Source organism: Juglans microcarpa x Juglans regia, chromosome 1D (genome assembly GCF_004785595.1).
Source record: "Juglans microcarpa x Juglans regia isolate MS1-56 chromosome 1D, Jm3101_v1.0, whole genome shotgun sequence".
NCBI classification, from domain to species: Eukaryota; Viridiplantae; Streptophyta; class Magnoliopsida; order Fagales; family Juglandaceae; genus Juglans; species Juglans microcarpa x Juglans regia.
The window spans coordinates 45,219,933-45,238,960 of record NC_054594.1 but is presented as its reverse complement, the minus strand read 5'-3'; the positions used below and the strand labels follow the sequence as shown (position 1 = coordinate 45,238,960).

Sequence of the window (19,028 nt, the reverse complement as noted above, 5' to 3'; positions counted from 1 at the left end):
TTTTTTTTTTCTACTTAGTAATTAAATAAGTATTTTTTAATGATATTGGGAATTTTTTATTTTTTTAAAAAATGTTTATGATGATAAAAAAAAAATACATAAAAAAAAGAAAAGAACAAGAAAACGATAAAGTGTACTTTTCTGGACAAACATCGGGACTAATTTTCTGTAGGTGTAGTGTTGCTCTAATTGGAAAAGGAAACAACTAGTTTACCACCAAATGTCCCCTCTACCTGACCGCTCGGAACTTTTTTTTAATTTATTTTATAGAAAATAAATTAAAATGTATTGATGTATTTTTTATTTTTATAAAAAATATTTAAATATATTAAAAAATGTAAATAGAAAAATAAAATAAAATAAGTTGCAAAAATCAATTATTACAGGAGTAGATGCTAATAGAGAGATTGATTTTTGAAAAGCCGTGAATGGTGGTCGGACATATTCTTGGAACAAAAATACTGGTGTGTTTGGTAATTTCGCATTTATTATTATTCACTATTTTGTTACTACTATTCACATATCATCTAAATATCAAAACGTAGTCTAATGTATCATTTTGACAGTGAGTTGAAATGAAAGTTGAATAAAATATTATTAGAATATTTTTTTTAATATTATTATTATTTTGAAATTTGAAAAAGTTGAATTGTTTATTTTATTTTGTGTAAAAATTTTAAAAAATTATAACGATAAAATGAGATGAAATAAAATATTTTTTACATTCAAACGGTGCCTAAATAAACTGCTCAAAACATATAGATTGAACTCCAGGGTGAGAGCACCATTTTACAGAATGCAGCATCTGGGAGGTCCGGGGAAGGCGAGAAAGAGAGGGGAAAACATGTCTTTCTTTGTCCCATTAACCTTACATTTACGACAATCTAAAAGGGCTTAGGCTTGGAGGACCCAATGGTTTTTATTAATTCTAGTGATTGAGCTTTTGGGCTATAGTAATGCACGAGAGGCCGCCATCGTACTTTGGTCTCTATATTCTGGGCCTGGTTTACACTTTTCGGCCATTTCACTCTAAATATCGATTACAAGGTTGAAAAAAAAAAAGAAAAAAAAGAAGAAGATAAAAACCAACCTCATAAGAAAAAAAAAAAAGGGGGTTGCATTTTTTGTGGGATCATACTTACCACCCTGATAAAAAGAAAAAAAAATAAAAAAAAAATTTCAGCTTGGGTTCAGATTTAGTTTATTGAAACTGAACATGTTAGATGAGAGACACGTATTCTCGCCCCTTATCTTGTGCATGAATAATAAATATTGAATTGGCTCCATGCCAAATATATATAAGCGAAGTTATTTCCACCAGACTATTTTTAATTTGTTGCTGTCGGATATGGATGGATAGGATGGCATGCATGCTTGAACTGCAATTCAAGAAAAATGAGGTTCCCGATGTTAGGGGGGTTATTTCTTTGTTCTCAAGTAAATCTTTCTTTAAATTAAACTTAAACTGATCTTTATGAGTGTAAAAAAATGTTTGGATCGGAAAAATTTGTAATTTTCTTTATATTAAAGCCACAACAGAAGAAGCCCGAGATAATTTAAAGTTTCTCATTTACTTCTACTTGTTGTCACGACTCACCACCATAATAGCATTTGCCACTCATCTCATCTATAGATATTTGAGAGAAAGATGGTGCAATTACATTGATGTGTATTTCTGGGAGCGGATGCTCTGTTTTTGGGTCGGTTTCTGTAACTAAACAAATAGAAAATGTCAAGGCGAGAAGATGGGGGAATGATTCATAAATTTGTGGAAGGAAAATGTAAAACTCCAACTTTATGGTGTATGGGCCACCAATTGAATAAATAAGACTAGAACTGGTTTGGTTATATAAAATATAATAAATAATTTAAATTTTTTAAATTTTAAAATAAAACTTTCAATAAAACATCTTATCTCATCTGCATAATCAAACGAGTGGTAATTAGAGGTATGACATATTCGGAGATTAAAAAAAAAAAAAAATCCTCACAAGGGTTTTTTATTTTCCCGTGTAAAAAGTTAAAAATTTAGGAGAAAGAAACAAAAAAGATGGAACGTTTCTCCAAAGGAAGCAAGCCTATATAGACAGTGACAAAATCTTGTGAGGAGCAGAATTTCTGTTTGACTTCCTTTTAAGGTTTCCAACCAAAAGTACCCTGAGCCACCGAATTAGCTGAAGTTCAGTTCAAGATTGCTCTTATCCTTAAGCTGCCTCTTATCCTTGAGCTGCTCTTGTCACTAAGTTCAAGATTGCCCTTATCCTGAAGCTGCTCGATCTTGTCATTTTTCTAGTTTCATGGGAAACTATGTATATGTATATATAGGATGTAATGCTATAGGTAGAAACAGGGTCAATACTGATCATAGGATCATGTCGAGAAGGAGATTTATCCATACTCTTCCTTATTTCTGGATTTTTCTTCCCTTTCTCCTGGTCTTGATAAGTCTTGTTGGAGCAATTGGAGATGAGGAAAAGGTGTGTATTCTGTATCAGAAAATTGCTAATCTAATTACATTGTTCTGTAATTATTATTTTCATGCAATATATAATATTCTTCATCGGAATCTGCACGTACAGAGATTTTACATCGCCTACTTGGGAGATCATCATCCAGGGAATACAAACTCTGCAGATCAAATGCACATTCATCTCCTCGCGTCTTTGAAAGGATGGTAGGTTTGTCTCCTCTTCTATTCTCTTTCACACGCAAATGCAGTACATGATAAATGACGTACTAGCTAGATAGTCAACTAGTCTACAAACACATTTTCTTTCTTATTATAGGACAATAAAAACGTACAATTTAAGGTTTTTTGTGACCCTGATCATGAAATTTATATGTATATATGGAACAGCTACGATGATGCGAAGGAGTCGCTGGTCTACAGCTATACAAAGAGCTTCAATGCATTTGCTGCAAAGCTAACTGCAGATGAAGCTGAAAAGTTGTCGAGTATGTGAAGCTCCATCAAGATCAATTGCTTTATTATAGAGAGGTTTTACAAAAATAAATTTATAATTGATGTAACTCGAGTGATCAGATTGCAAAGTAATTTTTTTTTTCTTTCATAAAATATATTTGACCATCACATGAAACTACGTTAATTTGTGAATTTATTTTTACGAGATTCCTTTGTGAATCTAGTACTACTACTCTTTTTAAGATATTTTTCTCACTTTTATTTATTTGCACTCAAACATATATATGAGTTTATATATTAATTAACTCAATACTTAAAAAAAAATTAACTGATCAATTAATGTTGTTGTGAATTATAGGAATGGAAGAGGTGTTATCGGTGATCCCGAATCGGTATCACAAGCTACACACAACTAAATCATGGGACTTTATTGGGTTACCTCTAACCGCAAGGAGAAAATTGAGAGTGGAGAGTGATATAATTGTGGGTCTATTTGATACAGGTTGGTCTTCATTTTTTTTTTTTTTAATTTTAAATTATTTTGGTGGAGTTATTTGTAATAACAAAATTAAAGTGATGCCATTTCATGTGCCAGGGATTACTCCACAGTCTGAAAGCTTTAAGGATGACGGGTTTGGTCCCCCACCAGCAAAATGGAAAGGAAGTACTTGTGGCCAATTTGCCAAATTCTCAGGATGCAACAAGTAAAATCCTCTCCATATTCGAAACAAATATGCCTATAATCCGGACGCGGAAACGATCATATATAATTATAATAACAAATTCTATATTCTATTGATTCATAAATATTTATATATCATGATTCATGACTAACTCCTTTTCAAGTTAATGAATTCATTGGTCAAGTAAAAGTTGTGTTTCTTAAAAGGGATTTACTATCTATTCACTCTCACACTCCGTACTTATAATTTTTTTATAGAGTATGTGATTGTTTTTCATAAGGTATGTGAGTATTTTTGAATAAGGTGTGGTGTGGTAAATAGTAACAATTTTTCTTCTTAAAATGGAAGGAAAACGGCATTTTCATTTTTTGTTTGCCATCTTTATATGTTTCTAAAATATTCGTTGAAATCTCTTTTAAAGTAGGATCAATTGCATGGGCTAACCTCATGTGTTCTCTCTTGTTTGTCACCCCTTTTGGGTACTCGAAGCAAGATCATAGGTGCCAGGTACTTCAAGTCCGATGCCAAACCTGATCCCGCCGACATTTTGTCTCCGGTTGATGTTGACGGACATGGAACGCACACATCGTCAACATTGGCTGGTAATCTAGTTACAAATGCAAGCCTCTTTGGGCTTGCCAATGGTACCGCCCGTGGTGCAGTTCCCTCGGCTAGGGTGGCCATGTACAAGGTCTGTTGGGCCAGCTCTGGTTGCGCCGATATGGATATACTTGCTGCTTTTGATGCTGCGATACATGATGGGGTGGACGTTATCTCGGTCTCTATTGGTGGAGGGTCTCCAGATTACATATCTGACTCTATATCAGTCGGTGCATTTCATGCCATGCAGAAAGGAATCCTCACCGTCGCCTCCGCTGGAAATGACGGAATTCTCGGTAGTGTGGTGAATGATGCACCTTGGATTCTGACCGTGGCAGCTAGCGGCATTGATAGGGAGTTTAGAAGCAAAGTTCATTTGGGAAATGGAAAGAACATCTTAGTAAGTTATAGATTTTTGCATCATGAACGCTGTTATATTAAGATTTTTGCCTTTATGACATGATATTAATTACGTACGGGTATTGCGAAAAGTATTGAAATAGCAACATGAGTAGTACTCACCATGTATGACGTTAGTAATAATATATCTGTTTACAAATGACCAGATCGATTATGATTTGAAAACTCTACTTAATTAGTGGACTATGCTTTTAAAATCTATATATACTTGCAAGCATTGTGGTTTCGAATTTGTTCATTACATAAAAAGCTGATCAGTAATATGTAAGATCTGACTGCAGACAGGATTTCATGATCTGGTATATATAGCTAGGGTTTGTACGTGGCATATATAAATTAATGAGTAATGTTACGTATAGTCGTGAAGTGTATAAACGTCATTTTAAAAAAAAAAATAAAATTTATTATTAAAAAATTATTATTATTTTTATATGAATCCTGTATTAATTCATTTTTTAAAATTAATTACTGTTATGTGAAACTTGCATGTTCACGCAGGGGCTTGGCGTGAGCACATTCAATCCAAAGCAGGAATTATACCCTCTTATTAGTGGGGCCGATGCGGCCCGAGACTCTGCAAGCAAGGAGGACGCGAGGTACGTTTGTTTTTGGGTTCATGGAGCAGCAGTGAGTGGAAAATTTCACAAAAAAATAATGATTACAATATATAACCTTCTCGTATTAATGTGACAGGTTCTGTGTTGAAGACACATTGGACCCTATCAAAGTAAAGGATAGGCTTGTTTATTGCAAATTAGGAACCTGGGGTACTGACTCTGTTGTCAGAGAAATTGGTGGGGTTGGCACTATAGTTGAAACTGATCGATTTCTTGATGCTGCCCAAATTTTCATGGCCCCAGCAACCATGGTAAATGGAACCATAGGAGAATTCATCGACGATTACATACATTCCACGAGGTGATATTTTAATACCCTTGGCTATTTGAGAGAATGTTTTTACTAAATATACGGTGCTGATAGCAAATTCAACATTTCTTGGGGGAAAAAAAAAAAATTCTTACGAGTATCGTTGCACTCCAACCTTGCCTGCATTATATATCTCCTATATCAGTACTGACCAAGTCTTGAGCCCGATCGACCAGCCATGCACCAGTTTTATGAAAAACGTCAGATAGATAATCAGTGATGATATTCACGGATAAGAGGAAGTAAATTAATGACTTATTTTGTGTTCAATGCAGATCGCCATCAGCCGTGATATACAAGACCCATGAAAGAAAAAAAGAGCCTGCTCCATTTGTCGCTTCATTTTCATCTCGGGGTCCAAGTCCGGGATCCCAACGCCTCCTCAAGGTATACATTTTAGTACTGCTTCATCCAGAATAGTTATAACCCTTTCACTTTCAGCTTGGCTGTTGCATGTAAAACCCAGCACTTGAAAATAAGTGGGCATGTTTTTCATGTTTTCTTTACAGCCAGATATTGCAGCACCCGGTGTTGACATCTTGGCAGCTTACACGCTTATGAAGTCGCTCACCGGGTTGAAAGGTGACACCCAATTTTCAGAATTTTCCATCATGTCTGGAACTTCCATGGCATGTCCTCACGTTGCCGGAATAGCTGCCTATGTAAAGTCATTCCACCCAAATTGGACTCCAGCTGCAATCAAATCTGCCATTTTGACCACAGGTAACAAGAGGATACCGTTTGCTATTTTTGGTTTTAACCTTTAATTAGCACATGAGTCCAAGCTGGGCGCTATCGATCTTTGTGTGCTTCAAAATCCACTTCTATAGGAAGATTGGCTTTTCTCCATCCCTTCTAGCTAGAATTATCTTTAACGCTTAAATACCTCCTTCACGCTGGTTGACACTAATTCCATGGAATCTTTTGTCACTTGTCAAGCTAAACCAATGAGCCGTAGGGTGAACAATGAAGCAGAATTTGCCTTTGGTTCCGGCCAAGTGAGCCCAACTCGGGCTGTGAGCCCCGGCTTAGTTTATGACATGGATGAACTGACTTACATCCAATTCTTATGCCGCGAGGGGTATAATGCATCCTCTGTGGCAACCCTAGCCGGTTCAAAATCCGTCAACTGCCCCAAATTGCTTCCTGGAATTGGCTATGATGCTCTCAACTATCCCACAATGCAGCTTAGCTTGAAAAACAACCAACAACAAACGACAAGTGTTTTCCGGAGAAGAGTCACCAACGTCGGCCCTGCTCTGGCCATCTATAATGCCACCATTAAAACTCCAAAGGGAGTTCAAATCACAGTCAAGCCCGAGAGTCTCTCCTTCTCTCAAGTCTTGCAGATTCGGAGCTTCAAGGTTGTCGTGAAGGCAAAACCAATGTCGAGTGGGCAAATGGTTTCAGGTTCACTTGTTTGGAAAAGCTCCCGTCACATTGTAAGAAGCCCTATTGTCATTTACAGTCCACAAAAGATCAGTACTCATTTTCAAAACCAACAGGCGAAGATGCAGTAGTGCCATTATGCACGTATATATACATGCATGCCTGTGCTTTTTTTTAATAGAGAAATGCTTTGTAGGTACTGTTTTAATATTTGCTTGATTATATTTTGAAAAACATATATGTCATATATTAATATCATTATGCAAATGAATAGAAAAATATTAAGACTCGAATTTGGAGTAATTGCGTATGTAGATCATTTATCTAATTATCAGAATTTGTAGAAAAGTTCTTCCTCATACCACATATCTGTTGAGAGAAAATATCTATACTTCCGACCTCTACGAGGCCCATGATATTAATTATTTGAGCAGGTGCTACTCTGCCGGCTGAGTAGCACCACTCCAAGGTTAAATTTGTCTTTTTATTTTAAATATATTTTTTTATTATTTTTAAATATTTTTAAAAAATAAAAAAATCAATACATTAATAGTTACTTTCTTAACTATTAAGTAAATAAAAAATTAAAATACATTAAGTGTCAAAATGAGAGAGCAAATTAAGTAGACAAAATAGTATTTTTCTAATTATTTATAGACTTTAAATAACACTCGAGTAAATCAACCTTGAAAGGAAAGAAATAAGAGCATTCTCATTAGATTCTCCATAAAATTTCCTAATTTAGCTAAAAAGTACATTTTCTAAAATTTTTTCTTAAATTTTACTCATATTTCAAAAATATTTTACATCTCATTCTCTATTTTATTAAAATAATATTTTATTATTATTTTTTTCTCTCACTTCCATTTATAAATTTAACTACTCAATATTTTTTTTAACGTTTTAAACTATTACTCTAGTGCTCTAATAAACAGTGAAGGATGAATAATTAATTATGAAAAATGGTAGATACACATCATTCATCACATTATTTTTTACAATATATTATATAATTATATTTTAAAATCAAAGGTAATTTAATAAAGTACTTTATAAAAAATAACATTCATCACTTTAAAATGTATTATTAAATATATTGTAAAACAACATATAATTGCTAATTAGATATATAGCTTCGTATCAATTATCAAAACCTAGTGGGTGCTGGCCTTTCTGAAATGATTGGGCCATCTTATCCCTGTCTAGTGGGGTAGTTTACATTAATTGTGTTTAAATGCCAACCGTCATAAATGAACTTTTTGGCATGCATGCATTCTTTACACTTCATGCATATAATAACCTTAAAATGATAAATCAAGATAAATGAGATCAGCAAAAGAAAAAGAAAGAGAAACAATTTTTTTCATTGCCTTTACTTTTCTAATAAGATTTTCAAATTTGTATATATAAAAAAAAAAAAAAAAAAAAAACCCAAAAAACTACCAACTAAATTAATTGTTTCCGATAAAATATTGAGAGTGCCAGAGCCGGCAATGTCAGCGGTGGTATTGGTGATAGGAGCATATATATGGTCATGACTCAAAAAGCTCCATTAATTATTATATGGTTCGCTTATATTAAAGGAGCACTAATATTTAATTGGGGGTTTGGCTTGGAATGAAAGCATCTGCACGGAGACGGGCATGCATTAAACCCAGATGGCCACCGACAGAGGCTCCATCACACCCACACACAAATCCATAAACCAATTCATTATCTGCGAAGCCCATGCGTAAAATCATCGTGTCATTGTCTCCCAAAAAGGAAGCGGTAGTTGATGTTGGGGGCGGCCCGGTCATTTTTAGGTATAGTTTGAATTTAAAGATGAGTTGAGATAAATTATATATAGTAATGAGATGAATTATGAATAATAATAAGATTTATGAGTTAAAATAGTGAATATTAATAAAATAAATTAAGATGATTTACGAATACAAATTGAACCGTGCCAAGGGAGGACTTTCACATTTCCTGAAAATTCAATTCATGGTTCGGGATAAAAAAGCAGCCCCCAACATCCATGTTACATACAAGAGGACAGTGACGAATGTTGGTGCCCCGAGGAGTACTTATGTGGTGCAAGCGGATGGAGCGAATGGAGTATCAGTGATGGCCGACCAAGTTAAGTTAAGTTAACAATGTGAGGTTTACAGCATAATTGGGAAGAACAGAACTTCGGACCAAGTTCTCTTTCTCGTCCCTAATTTGGATATCAGAAGTGTATACTGTTAGACGTCCAATAGCAGTAACTTGGCAGTAATTTAGAGATTAAAACAGCTTTTTAAGCTGGAGGTACTTGAAGAAGAGATCAGAGGCGAAATTCAGCAAAAGCTTTTATGTATAACTTGGAAATGTTCAAATCACAGAAAGGTTTGAAACTTTGAAATACTAAATCGACTAATAAAAATGTATTTTTTATGAAATAGGGAAGAAAGTTGTTGACTTGTGACTATTAAAATTGAAGGTTGAAAATCTAGACGGGACGGAAAAAGATTTACCAAGTAATTATGCTTACGAAATTTGAAGAATAGAGTAGATATTCAACACGGGACCCGCTAATGTCTGCAACATTCTTTTTCGTGCTCGAGTGGGAGTCGAAAGAAACGGGCAAAGAAGAATACTTATCCAAATGTACCTCAGCTCCAGTGAAATCCTTCCACGTGGGATTGAAATCAATGGCAACCGGATGTCGGTGTCGCCTTTTCACGGGGTTGTTAACCCGAGGAAAATTTCCTGGTGGCAAGTTCCAAATTCCAATCTGCCTTCTTGTTCTTTCTTTTTCGAAGATTCCAAATCAATTTTGTGTTTTCATTCATCTTTTTCGATGATCAAACCTTGAAAGGTACCCCACTTGTTATCTTTCCCTCTACCATTTCTCTGACCAAAATTCCCTTTTGAGCTTTTTTTTTTTGGTTGATCTTTGTCGCTAAGATTCGAACTCTTTTTTTATCTGAGCTATCAAATTCTAACATCGTTTGTTCCTCTCTGCATCTTTTGCTCTGTTCGTTAAATATACAATCTTTTGTGCCTGTATCCAATCAGCAAAAGATTATTCCTGTCTCTTTCTCTCTGCCTCTGTTATTGCTTTGTTTTCTATATACATCTTAGCTTGTTGGATATATATTGCATCAAGGTCCAATATATGGACATCAAAATTGTCCTTGGAAGAGATGCATCTGACATGTTCTGTAATAGTATTGTTAATTACTGTTCATGAGCAATTATTCATTCAATTATCATCATAAAGAACCAAATTAGTGTTTGTTAATGGATAATTACGGTTCATCGTCGTCGTCATCATCATCTTCATACCCAAACCACAATCCCTATGCATACCCTCCTCCTCCATACCCACCACCAAGTCCAGATCCATATCATCCCCTTCCTTATCCCTACCCATATGATTCATCTCATTCTTACCCTTATGCATACCCGCCGCCGGATTCGACCTCCCATTCTGGCCCTTTAGGCCATCATCACCTTCCTCCTCCTCCTCCTCCTCATCCCCATCCATACCCATATCCACATGCTCCAATTTCCGAGAGTGCTCCCCATCTAACCCTTCAAGACCATAGTAGTTTTCAATATGGCTCTTCTCATTACCATTATCAACAACCCGGCCCATACCCAACTCCCGAAATCCCACTTCAAGTCCCTTCTCGTGCCGATAGCTTCTCCAATTATCACCAGCAGGATAGTTCAAGTTCTATAGGAATTGGATCATCCGTTAATGTGGATGGTGTTAATTATTCCACTGTTTCTCACACTTCTGCTTACGCACCTTTGGATAATCTTTTGAGCAATGTGCATTTGTATGATAATCACCCTACTGCCCCGGCTTCACCCCCTGCTCCTTCAGTGCCACCATTGACGAGTGCCCCTTCTAGTACGAGGTACGATAGGCCTGGGGACTTTTATGGCTATCCTGGTCACTCGTTTTCGAGTACTTCGGACGTTTCTTATTCAAGTCAGATTGATTCATCTGGACATTCTGCTTACGGCCACTCGAGCTCATTCGATGGGTCGCAGCATAGTCAGTCCTTGCAGATTGTGCCACAGCAGAATAAAGGATCTTTGAAGGTGTTGCTCTTACACGGGAATTTAGATATTTGGGTTTACCATGCGGAAAATCTTCCGAATATGGACATGTTCCATAGAACTTTGGGGGATGTTTTTACGAAATTTCCAGGGAATGCGAACAATGAAGTTGAAGTCCACACGGATAATAAGACCACCAGTGATCCATATGTTTCAATATCAGTATCAAATGCTGTAATTGGCAGGACTTTTGTGATTAGTAATAGCGAAAATCCTGTTTGGAAGCAACATTTCTATGTTCCTGTCGCACATTACGCCGCTGAAGTGCATTTTGTGGTTAAAGATAGTGATGTAGTGGGGTCACAGCTTATGGGAGTCGTGGCAATTCCCGTGGAACAGATATATTCGGGGTAAAGGTTGAAGGAACCTTCCCAATCTTGAATGGTAGCGGGAAGCCTTGTAAAGCCGGAGCAGCCTTGAAGCTTTCGATTCAGTACACTCCAATTGAAAAATTGAGCATTTATCATCAAGGAGTGGGGGCAGGCCCTGATTATCACGGAGTTCCTGGAACATACTTTCCTCTCAGGAAAAGTGGAACGGTAACGCTTTATCAAGATGCCCATGTTCCAGATGGATCCCTTCCAAACCTGAAGCTCGATGGAGGGATGCACTATGTGCATGGAAAGTGCTGGCATGACATTTTTTATGCAATACGCCAGGCCCGTCGTTTGATTTACATTACAGGTTGGTCTGTGTGGCACAAAGTTAGACTGATTCGGGATGCTGATCAAGCTTCAAATTTCACGCTGGGAGATCTTCTGAGGTCCAAGTCCCAGGAAGGCGTAAGAGTGTTGCTTCTTATCTGGGATGATCCGTCCTCGAGGAACATTTTGGGTTATAAAACAGTGAGTAACTTCCCTTGAGAAATATATTTTGGCATCTCATTGTAGCATGTGCCCTAATTTCTGGATCATTCTTATCAAAATATATAATGTAGTTGTAATCAAACCAATTATTAGAATGCAATCTAGTTCCTGGCCTAACTTGGAGTTTGAATCTAATATTCTACAAAAATGCGCTACATGGCAATACGGCATGCTTTTGGCGTATGTTGATGCTTGTATTCACCTGTAATTTTTATATATGCTTTATTTTTAGTTCTTAGGTAGAGCTTGATAGCATGAGTCCTAATCCATGATTTCTGGGTTTCAATTCCATGGCACCTTAAAATATTCTCGAAATATATATATCTTACTTGCCCTTTCTGTTTCTAATAATAGGTTTTTGTTAGATGCATTCTTAGTAAGCCTCACTATATGCAGGATGGAATCATGCAAACCCATGATGAGGAAACTCGTCGTTTCTTTAAGAACTCTTCTGTGCAAGTGCTTCTTTGTCCCCGCATTGCTGGAAAGCGACATAGTTGGATCAAGCAAAGGGTAAGATGTAAATGCCTTTTTTTTTTGTGGGGGGGGGGGGGGAAGCTTGTCCTACATTCATGTTAGTTAATGATTGCTAAATTTGGCGTTGACCATATGTTCACTGACCCTAGCCCAGGTTTGGTGCCTGAAATGAACATTACTATGAGGTGTTTGATTTGGTGAGTTTAGAAACTAAGACTTTAGCATGAAAATTTACTGCTTAAAGTAGACATTGAATCCAGTGGCATTGCCAGTACTTACCATTCAAACTGTCAATAATATTGTCTAGTAATGCAGGGGATGACCAATTTTCGAAACATAACCTTTCCCTGCTTATATTTGAGAGTGCATGAAAAAATGTTGTTTAAACACACACATCCTTACCCACAACTGAATTTTGTTTGATTGTGAACTGTTGTGGAAATTTGAAATTCTTCTTCCATCTTGTATTATCAGGAAGTTGAAACAATCTATACACACCATCAAAAAACTGTAATTGTGGATGCCGATGCTGGCAACAATAGAAGGAAGATAATAGCTTTTGTTGGAGGACTTGATTTATGTGATGGCCGATATGATACTCCACAGCATCCAATATTTCGAACTCTCCAAACAGTGCATAAGGAAGACTATCACAACCCTACTTACACGGTAATCTCTTAGCCCACAACCACAGTATCCTATGTTGTTGAACAGCTGTTAATAGCTTTAACAGTGTAGCAGTACCATATTGCTTGTTTGGTACAACTCCTGCCCCCCTCCTCCCCTCCCCTCCCTGACATTATGTAAGGAAAGGTGATTTGTACAAAACTTTTATGGAAGGATCATATGAGTCCTGACTATAGCAAAACCCAATTTGATATTACTTCAAATCAAAATATATTGTTAATAATACATGGAACTTCACAAAAGCTTGAGATTTAATGTGTGTTGATTTTATAAGGGCTATTAATACTGTCCATATCTGTTAGTTCTTGAGGTGACATTATGAGGTACACAAAGTCTCAAAAAGTGTATGTAGATTCTATGGTTTCTTTTTGAGCTTATTTTACACGAGTTATAGATACAAAAGTATAATTCTTAGTGCAGTTGATTACCCAGTCTCTCGTGCTCCTTATCCTCCCCCGCAGCCCTCCTCCCAACAATAAAAGAAAAAACTAGAACGAATGACTTGAAAATGAAGCCGTAGATGCGGTTGGATTCAAGGAGCAAACTCAAATAATCTCAGATAAAAGGCCAAGGAATTGTTATGTTGATGTATAATTGCCTTTGAGGTAATCATCACTGTTCTTATATTGCATATCGTTTATGTTGACAGGGTAATGTTGATGGTTGTCCACGAGAACCATGGCATGATTTGCACTCTAGAATTGATGGTCCAGCGGCATATGACGTTCTGACCAACTTTGAGGAACGCTGGTTAAAGGCTGCAAAACCTCATGCGATTAAAAAACTCAAAATGTCATATGATGATGCCTTGCTCACGTTAGAAAGAATTCCGGACATTGTTGGACTGTCTAATGTTCCTTGCACTAGTGAGAATGATCCAGAAGCTTGGCATGTTCAGGTCAGATGGTCTTAATTAATTGTTGTAATTGCTCCGAGGGCCTTGGTTTGGGAGGAAAAGAACCATTGATTTTTCAATTTGTTCTGGTAATTTTTATATGCTTATTGATGAAATTATCTTATTCATTTTCTGTGCAAATTCAGATTTTTCGTTCCATTGATTCAAATTCTGTTAGTGGCTTCCCAAAAGATCCGAAAGAAGCCCCAGCCAAGGTAAGGTGAAATAAGAAGGATGCTTGGGCAATGAGATGAGATGGAAATTTTGTGAATAGTAGTAAGATGGTTTGTGAATGGTAGTGAGATAGTTTGAGTTAAGTATTTATTGGGTTTAGGGAAAGGAGAGAAAAAAATTGAATAAAAAACATTATAAAGTTAAAATATTGTTAGAATATAATTTTTTAAGATAATTTTTGTTTTGGGATTTAAAAAAGTTGAATTGTTTCAATGATGTTTGGGAAGGAAATGAGATGGGATGGGATGAGATGGAAATTGTTTCCAAACATCCCTTAGTGGTTAGTTTATCTTTTTGCTTATTTCAATCTATAAACCCTCTGGGGAGTGTCTGGAATTTATTTAATTACTTGATTGTATCAGAACCTGGTGTGTGGGAAGAATGTGCTGATTGACATGAGCATACACACGGCATATGTTAAGGCCATTCGTGCTGCGCAGCATTTCATTTATATAGAGAATCAGTATTTCATTGGATCTTCATACAATTGGAGTTCAAATAAAGATGTAGGTGAGGACATTATAAATTTAACAAGAGATCATGTTGATCTCTATGATATTTAGAGTATAAATTGTTTTATATGTTGCTGGAATTTGTTGCTGTAAGGACCTAACCTGAAACATCATTATTTCCACATTCAACATGAACAGACATAAGCTTTGCAGTTGTCTGGGGCTAAAATAAATAATATCAGTTATATTATCATGGAACATTGGATTTTCAGTTGCGTCTAAAAATTGGCTGTGCTTATGTGAGAATCAAATAAAAAGTAACCTATATTCCATTTATTTATTTATTTATTATTATAAAGAGGTCAAAGCCCTAATTTTATTGGAAAACTTTCACTTGTGGTGGAGCAAAATCATAAGACATGTTACCTACTTGAAAAACTGCCAACACATCAAATGAAAGAAACCTATACTCATATGTACCTACATCTCCATTGTGGCATCAGGTTTCACTTATGCATGTATTTTACAGATACCCCTTAAAAGGGCGCTTATCTGTTTAAAAAATCAAAGGATTTTCAGTTTATTAGATGGACTAGACGTTGAACTTAAGCAACATCAGAATGGGAAAACTTCTGCTGATCATGTAACTACTAGAAGGAATGTCAATAATTAGAGAACTTCCACGAGTATCAAGGAAAGGTGAAGCATAAAGAACAGTGATATAGTCAAGAATGCACTTTAATTGAAGTCATTATGGTCTTGACATGTAGTGTATCAAAACGCCAGTGATGGGCTTCAATAGTCAAAATGATTGGAACCATATAGTAGTTTTAGATATTAGAATTTGATGTTATGTTGAACTGCTGCACCACCATACACATCTGCACATTCGTGTTATTGTCTTCTCAGGAAACACTTCGCGAGTTAGTGTGGCAATAAAAAGGTGTCTTATAATTTCATTGTCTTGTTTGGTTTGTTTAATGCAGGTGCTAACAATTTGATCCCAATGGAAATTGCCCTTAAGATTGCCGATAAAATTAGAGCAAACGAGAGATTTGCCGTATATATAGTTATCCCAATGTGGCCAGAAGGTGTTCCTACTGGTGCTGCTACTCAAAGAATTCTATTTTGGCAGGTAAGCCCCAATTAGGAATTTTGAAACTGAAACCATGTTCAGTCGGTAAATGCTCTGCCATGCTGTTGTGCTTCAAAGCTCCGCATGACATAGAAGCCTAGTGATAAGTCTTTTTGCAGTTTTTTCTGTTTCTCTTTCATTATCTCATGCTTTGCAGTGGAAAGCTTTTCGGGAATATCCTCCTTTGTAGCAATTCAGCTTAAAATGATTTCAGTGCCTTTTAGGGTGATTTTCAGTTCTTGTTCTTTCCCAGCAATATGAAACTTTTGTATGTTTGTATGAGGAAGCTTACAATTTGGTCATTTAAGATTATTTTCTTTGGAGGTTGTCGTGAAGGCTTGATTATCAATTGGAATTGAGTTGTTTGTATGTAGCATTTCGATAGAAAAGCTTGATTATTTTGTGGCAAAAGGTTTACAGGAGCCATTTCTGCTCATCTTTTTCAATGGAGAACTCATTTTTTATGATATAGAAATGTATATAACATCACATCGGACCTTTCAATAATTGGCCCAATAATTTGCTAAAATCTGTCAAATTTTTAGTGACTGACTAGTGCATTTTGTTGATCTGGAGTTATCATAAATTGTTACAGAACAAAACAATGCAAATGATGTATGAGACTATCTACAAGGCTTTGGAGGAGGCTGGGCTTGAGGGCGCATTTTCACCACAAGACTATCTGAACTTCTTTTGTCTTGGCAATCGTGAGGCCATAGACGGTTATGACACCACTTCCTCTGGGGGTCATACAGCAGCTAGCACTCCTCAGGTGTCTTCTCTTTACTTCTGGGAGTGATTAGTTCTTTAGCCTGATTCTGCGTGATGCTTTGCATGCATGCTCTTGTGTTCCTTAAACTTTTGACAGGATTAGGTTTCAAACTCTAGATACTCTTCTGAACTTTCAAAGGTTCCTTATTGTAGTTCCTCTGGTTGCTCAGATGCAATTTTTATGCAATAAATGTACTTATATGTGCTGTAGCTTGTTCCCAGGCACTGAGCAAAAAAAAGTCGACGATTTATGATTTATGTTCATTCAAAGGGCATGATAGTCGATGATGAATATGTAATATTGGGTTCGGCAAACATCAACCAGCGCTCCATGGAGGGCACGAGGGACACTGAGATTGCAATGGGAGCATATCAACCTCATCATACTTGGGCAAGAAAAGTTTCTAATCCGCTCGGACAGGTAACTCTAGTTAATTAAGGATCTATCTGATCATACAAAGGATCGCCAGTGGTAGTTTATTCACATAATAAGGACTATATTAGGAAAAAAGAGGTTGAGAATTTAAAATTTTAAGTAATATGTTTTCTTGAATATTGATATCCCTCCCTTTTTTCTTATAAAATAGAATATATTGATATCCCTCCCCCCAAGCCCTACACAAGAAAAATTATCTTGGAGAATCACATGCATCTCTCATCATTACCGTGTAAAGCTTATGTATCCTCGGCCCCATAAGTTAGGTTTACCTTTGACTTGTCGCAGCTGTGCATGGAACTGAAAATTTTCTGGAAACAAACCGGGAATGGCTTAACATTTGTCAATTTCTTGTGTCCAAAATATAAAAACGAACCTCTTAAAGTTCAATAATTCTTACTGATTAAAGTCACGTGATCACATGGTCATAAGATCTAGACAAGAAGGCTACATCCAAAAAGCCAACCGAGCAAGCTTCAATCTTTAGACAGGTTGATCTGGTTTCCTAAAAAGGTGCATAATGCATTGGTGTAATTATTAACTACAAGATGCTTCTCAAATTTTCCTTATTAAGACAACCTTCACCAGTACACATTGAAAAAGTTAAAGTGGTGAAAATGATTAGTGAATACATGTCCTACAGTAAACACCTACCTTTTCTGGCTTTTTACTTAAAAAAAAAAAACAAAAAAACAAAAAAGAAGGTACTTCTAAAGTTTCTTTGATTGGACTGAATGCAACCAAGAAAGGTGGTACTGCCACAAAAATAATGAAAACGGTAAAGATCATTCCAGAACTCTTAAGGGATCCGAAGTTGAACAATTTTCACGCATGGATACATGATGCCAGTTAAAACTGACTTGCTATTTCATGTGTGAATATTTACTTTGCAGATTTATGGATACAGGATGTCATTATGGGCAGAGCATACTGGAGGTATTGAGGACTGCTTCACACAACCAGAGTCTCTGGAATGCGTGAGAAAAGTTAGATCACTGGGAGAGATGAACTGGAAACAATTTGCTGCTGATGAGGTGACGGAGATGAGGGGCCACCTATTGAAGTACCCAGTTGAAGTTGATCATAAGGGCAAGGTGAGGCCCCTTCCCGGATGTGAAACTTTCCCAGATGTTGGAGGAAGTATTGTGGGTTCCTTTCTTGCCATTCAGGAGAATTTAACCATCTGAGCAGATTGCATCCTCCACCTACTACTTGCTACAAAATATTGATGAGAATGAAAACTAAAGAGTAGGAGCAAGTAGAATCTTGACATGTATTTGTCCTCTGTTTGAAACCCATGATGATTTGTGGTATTTTTTCTTGCATCTCCCTCGCCTCTTCTTGTGTTAGTATACTGTTCAGAGCACATTGACAGTGTGTTTCCAAAGAAGAAGAAGCTCGTGTTTTAATGGCATCTATATAGATAAACATCTTTTACAGATTTTTGAAGTTTTGGACCAAAAGAAAAAGTTGAGAAAGAAAACAAGTAAATATATAACATATGGTTTGACGTAATCAATTGGATAAGAAAGATGCAAATGCAAACGTAATGTCGCCCCACCAAAAAAACCGAGTTGGGTCCCCAACCTCACTAGATGGGCCAAAAAGCTACATGTCCCACCCAAATATTAAGGCTGAAAAAGCGGCCACAGTAAATGGCGGTCGGCATCTCCACACACTCGGCTATAAGAAATGGGTCACTCGCTCTCATTGAACCAACATTTAAGAAAAAATATATATATTATTTTTTTTTAATTGGTCCAACTTTTCTCTGCTACCAAAGTACAACTTGTATGGTTATTTGATTCCTTCAAAATATATAATATCATCTGTAAATAAATTTTCATGTATTTGTATTAAGAATTTAAGATTCTAATCGGCCTCCTAAGCTATCAAATTCAAGTAAATATAGTATGCCAATTAGTTTCAATAATAAAATCCATTAGTACTACACTGAAAAACGTGGGCAAAATTTTGAAATTTGTTTTTTTTTTTTTTTTTTTTTTTTTAAATAGTAGGAATTTCATTGGCCGAC

At 36.2% G+C, this 19,028-nt stretch overlaps 1 protein-coding gene and 1 pseudogene across 1 annotated transcript; both read left to right on the top strand.

Annotated features, from left to right (window-relative positions):
• The first annotated feature begins 2,202 nt into the window (after nucleotides 1–2,202).
• On the top strand, nucleotides 2,203–7,178 carry LOC121262648 (subtilisin-like protease SBT4.14). Its single transcript, XM_041165218.1, has 11 exons — nucleotides 2,203–2,477; nucleotides 2,580–2,674; nucleotides 2,858–2,955; nucleotides 3,282–3,425; nucleotides 3,519–3,627; nucleotides 4,096–4,606; nucleotides 5,125–5,222; nucleotides 5,320–5,544; nucleotides 5,829–5,940; nucleotides 6,063–6,276; nucleotides 6,493–7,178. The coding sequence occupies exons 1-11, from the start codon at nucleotides 2,298–2,300 to the stop codon at nucleotides 7,071–7,073; spliced, it is 2,367 nt and encodes a 788-aa protein (XP_041021152.1). The 5' UTR covers nucleotides 2,203–2,297; the 3' UTR covers nucleotides 7,074–7,178.
• A 2,451-nt stretch (nucleotides 7,179–9,629) lies between these two features.
• Nucleotides 9,630–18,318, top strand: LOC121262661 (annotated as a pseudogene).
• Nucleotides 18,319–19,028: the final 710 nt, after the last annotated feature.

What these genes read in the sequence shown, in the direction of transcription:
- LOC121262648 (XM_041165218.1), top strand. Translation starts at nt 2,298, where the DNA reads ATGGGAAACTATGTATATGTATATATAGGATGTAATGCTATAGGTAGA. An exon ending in GAAATGGAAAGAACATCTTA is followed by an intron (nt 4,607 to 5,124) that starts GTAAGTTATAGA and finishes ATGTTCACGCAG; the next exon opens with GGGCTTGGCGTGAGCACATT. An exon ending in GATCCCAACGCCTCCTCAAG is followed by an intron (nt 5,941 to 6,062) that starts GTATACATTTTA and finishes TTTTCTTTACAG; the next exon opens with CCAGATATTGCAGCACCCGG.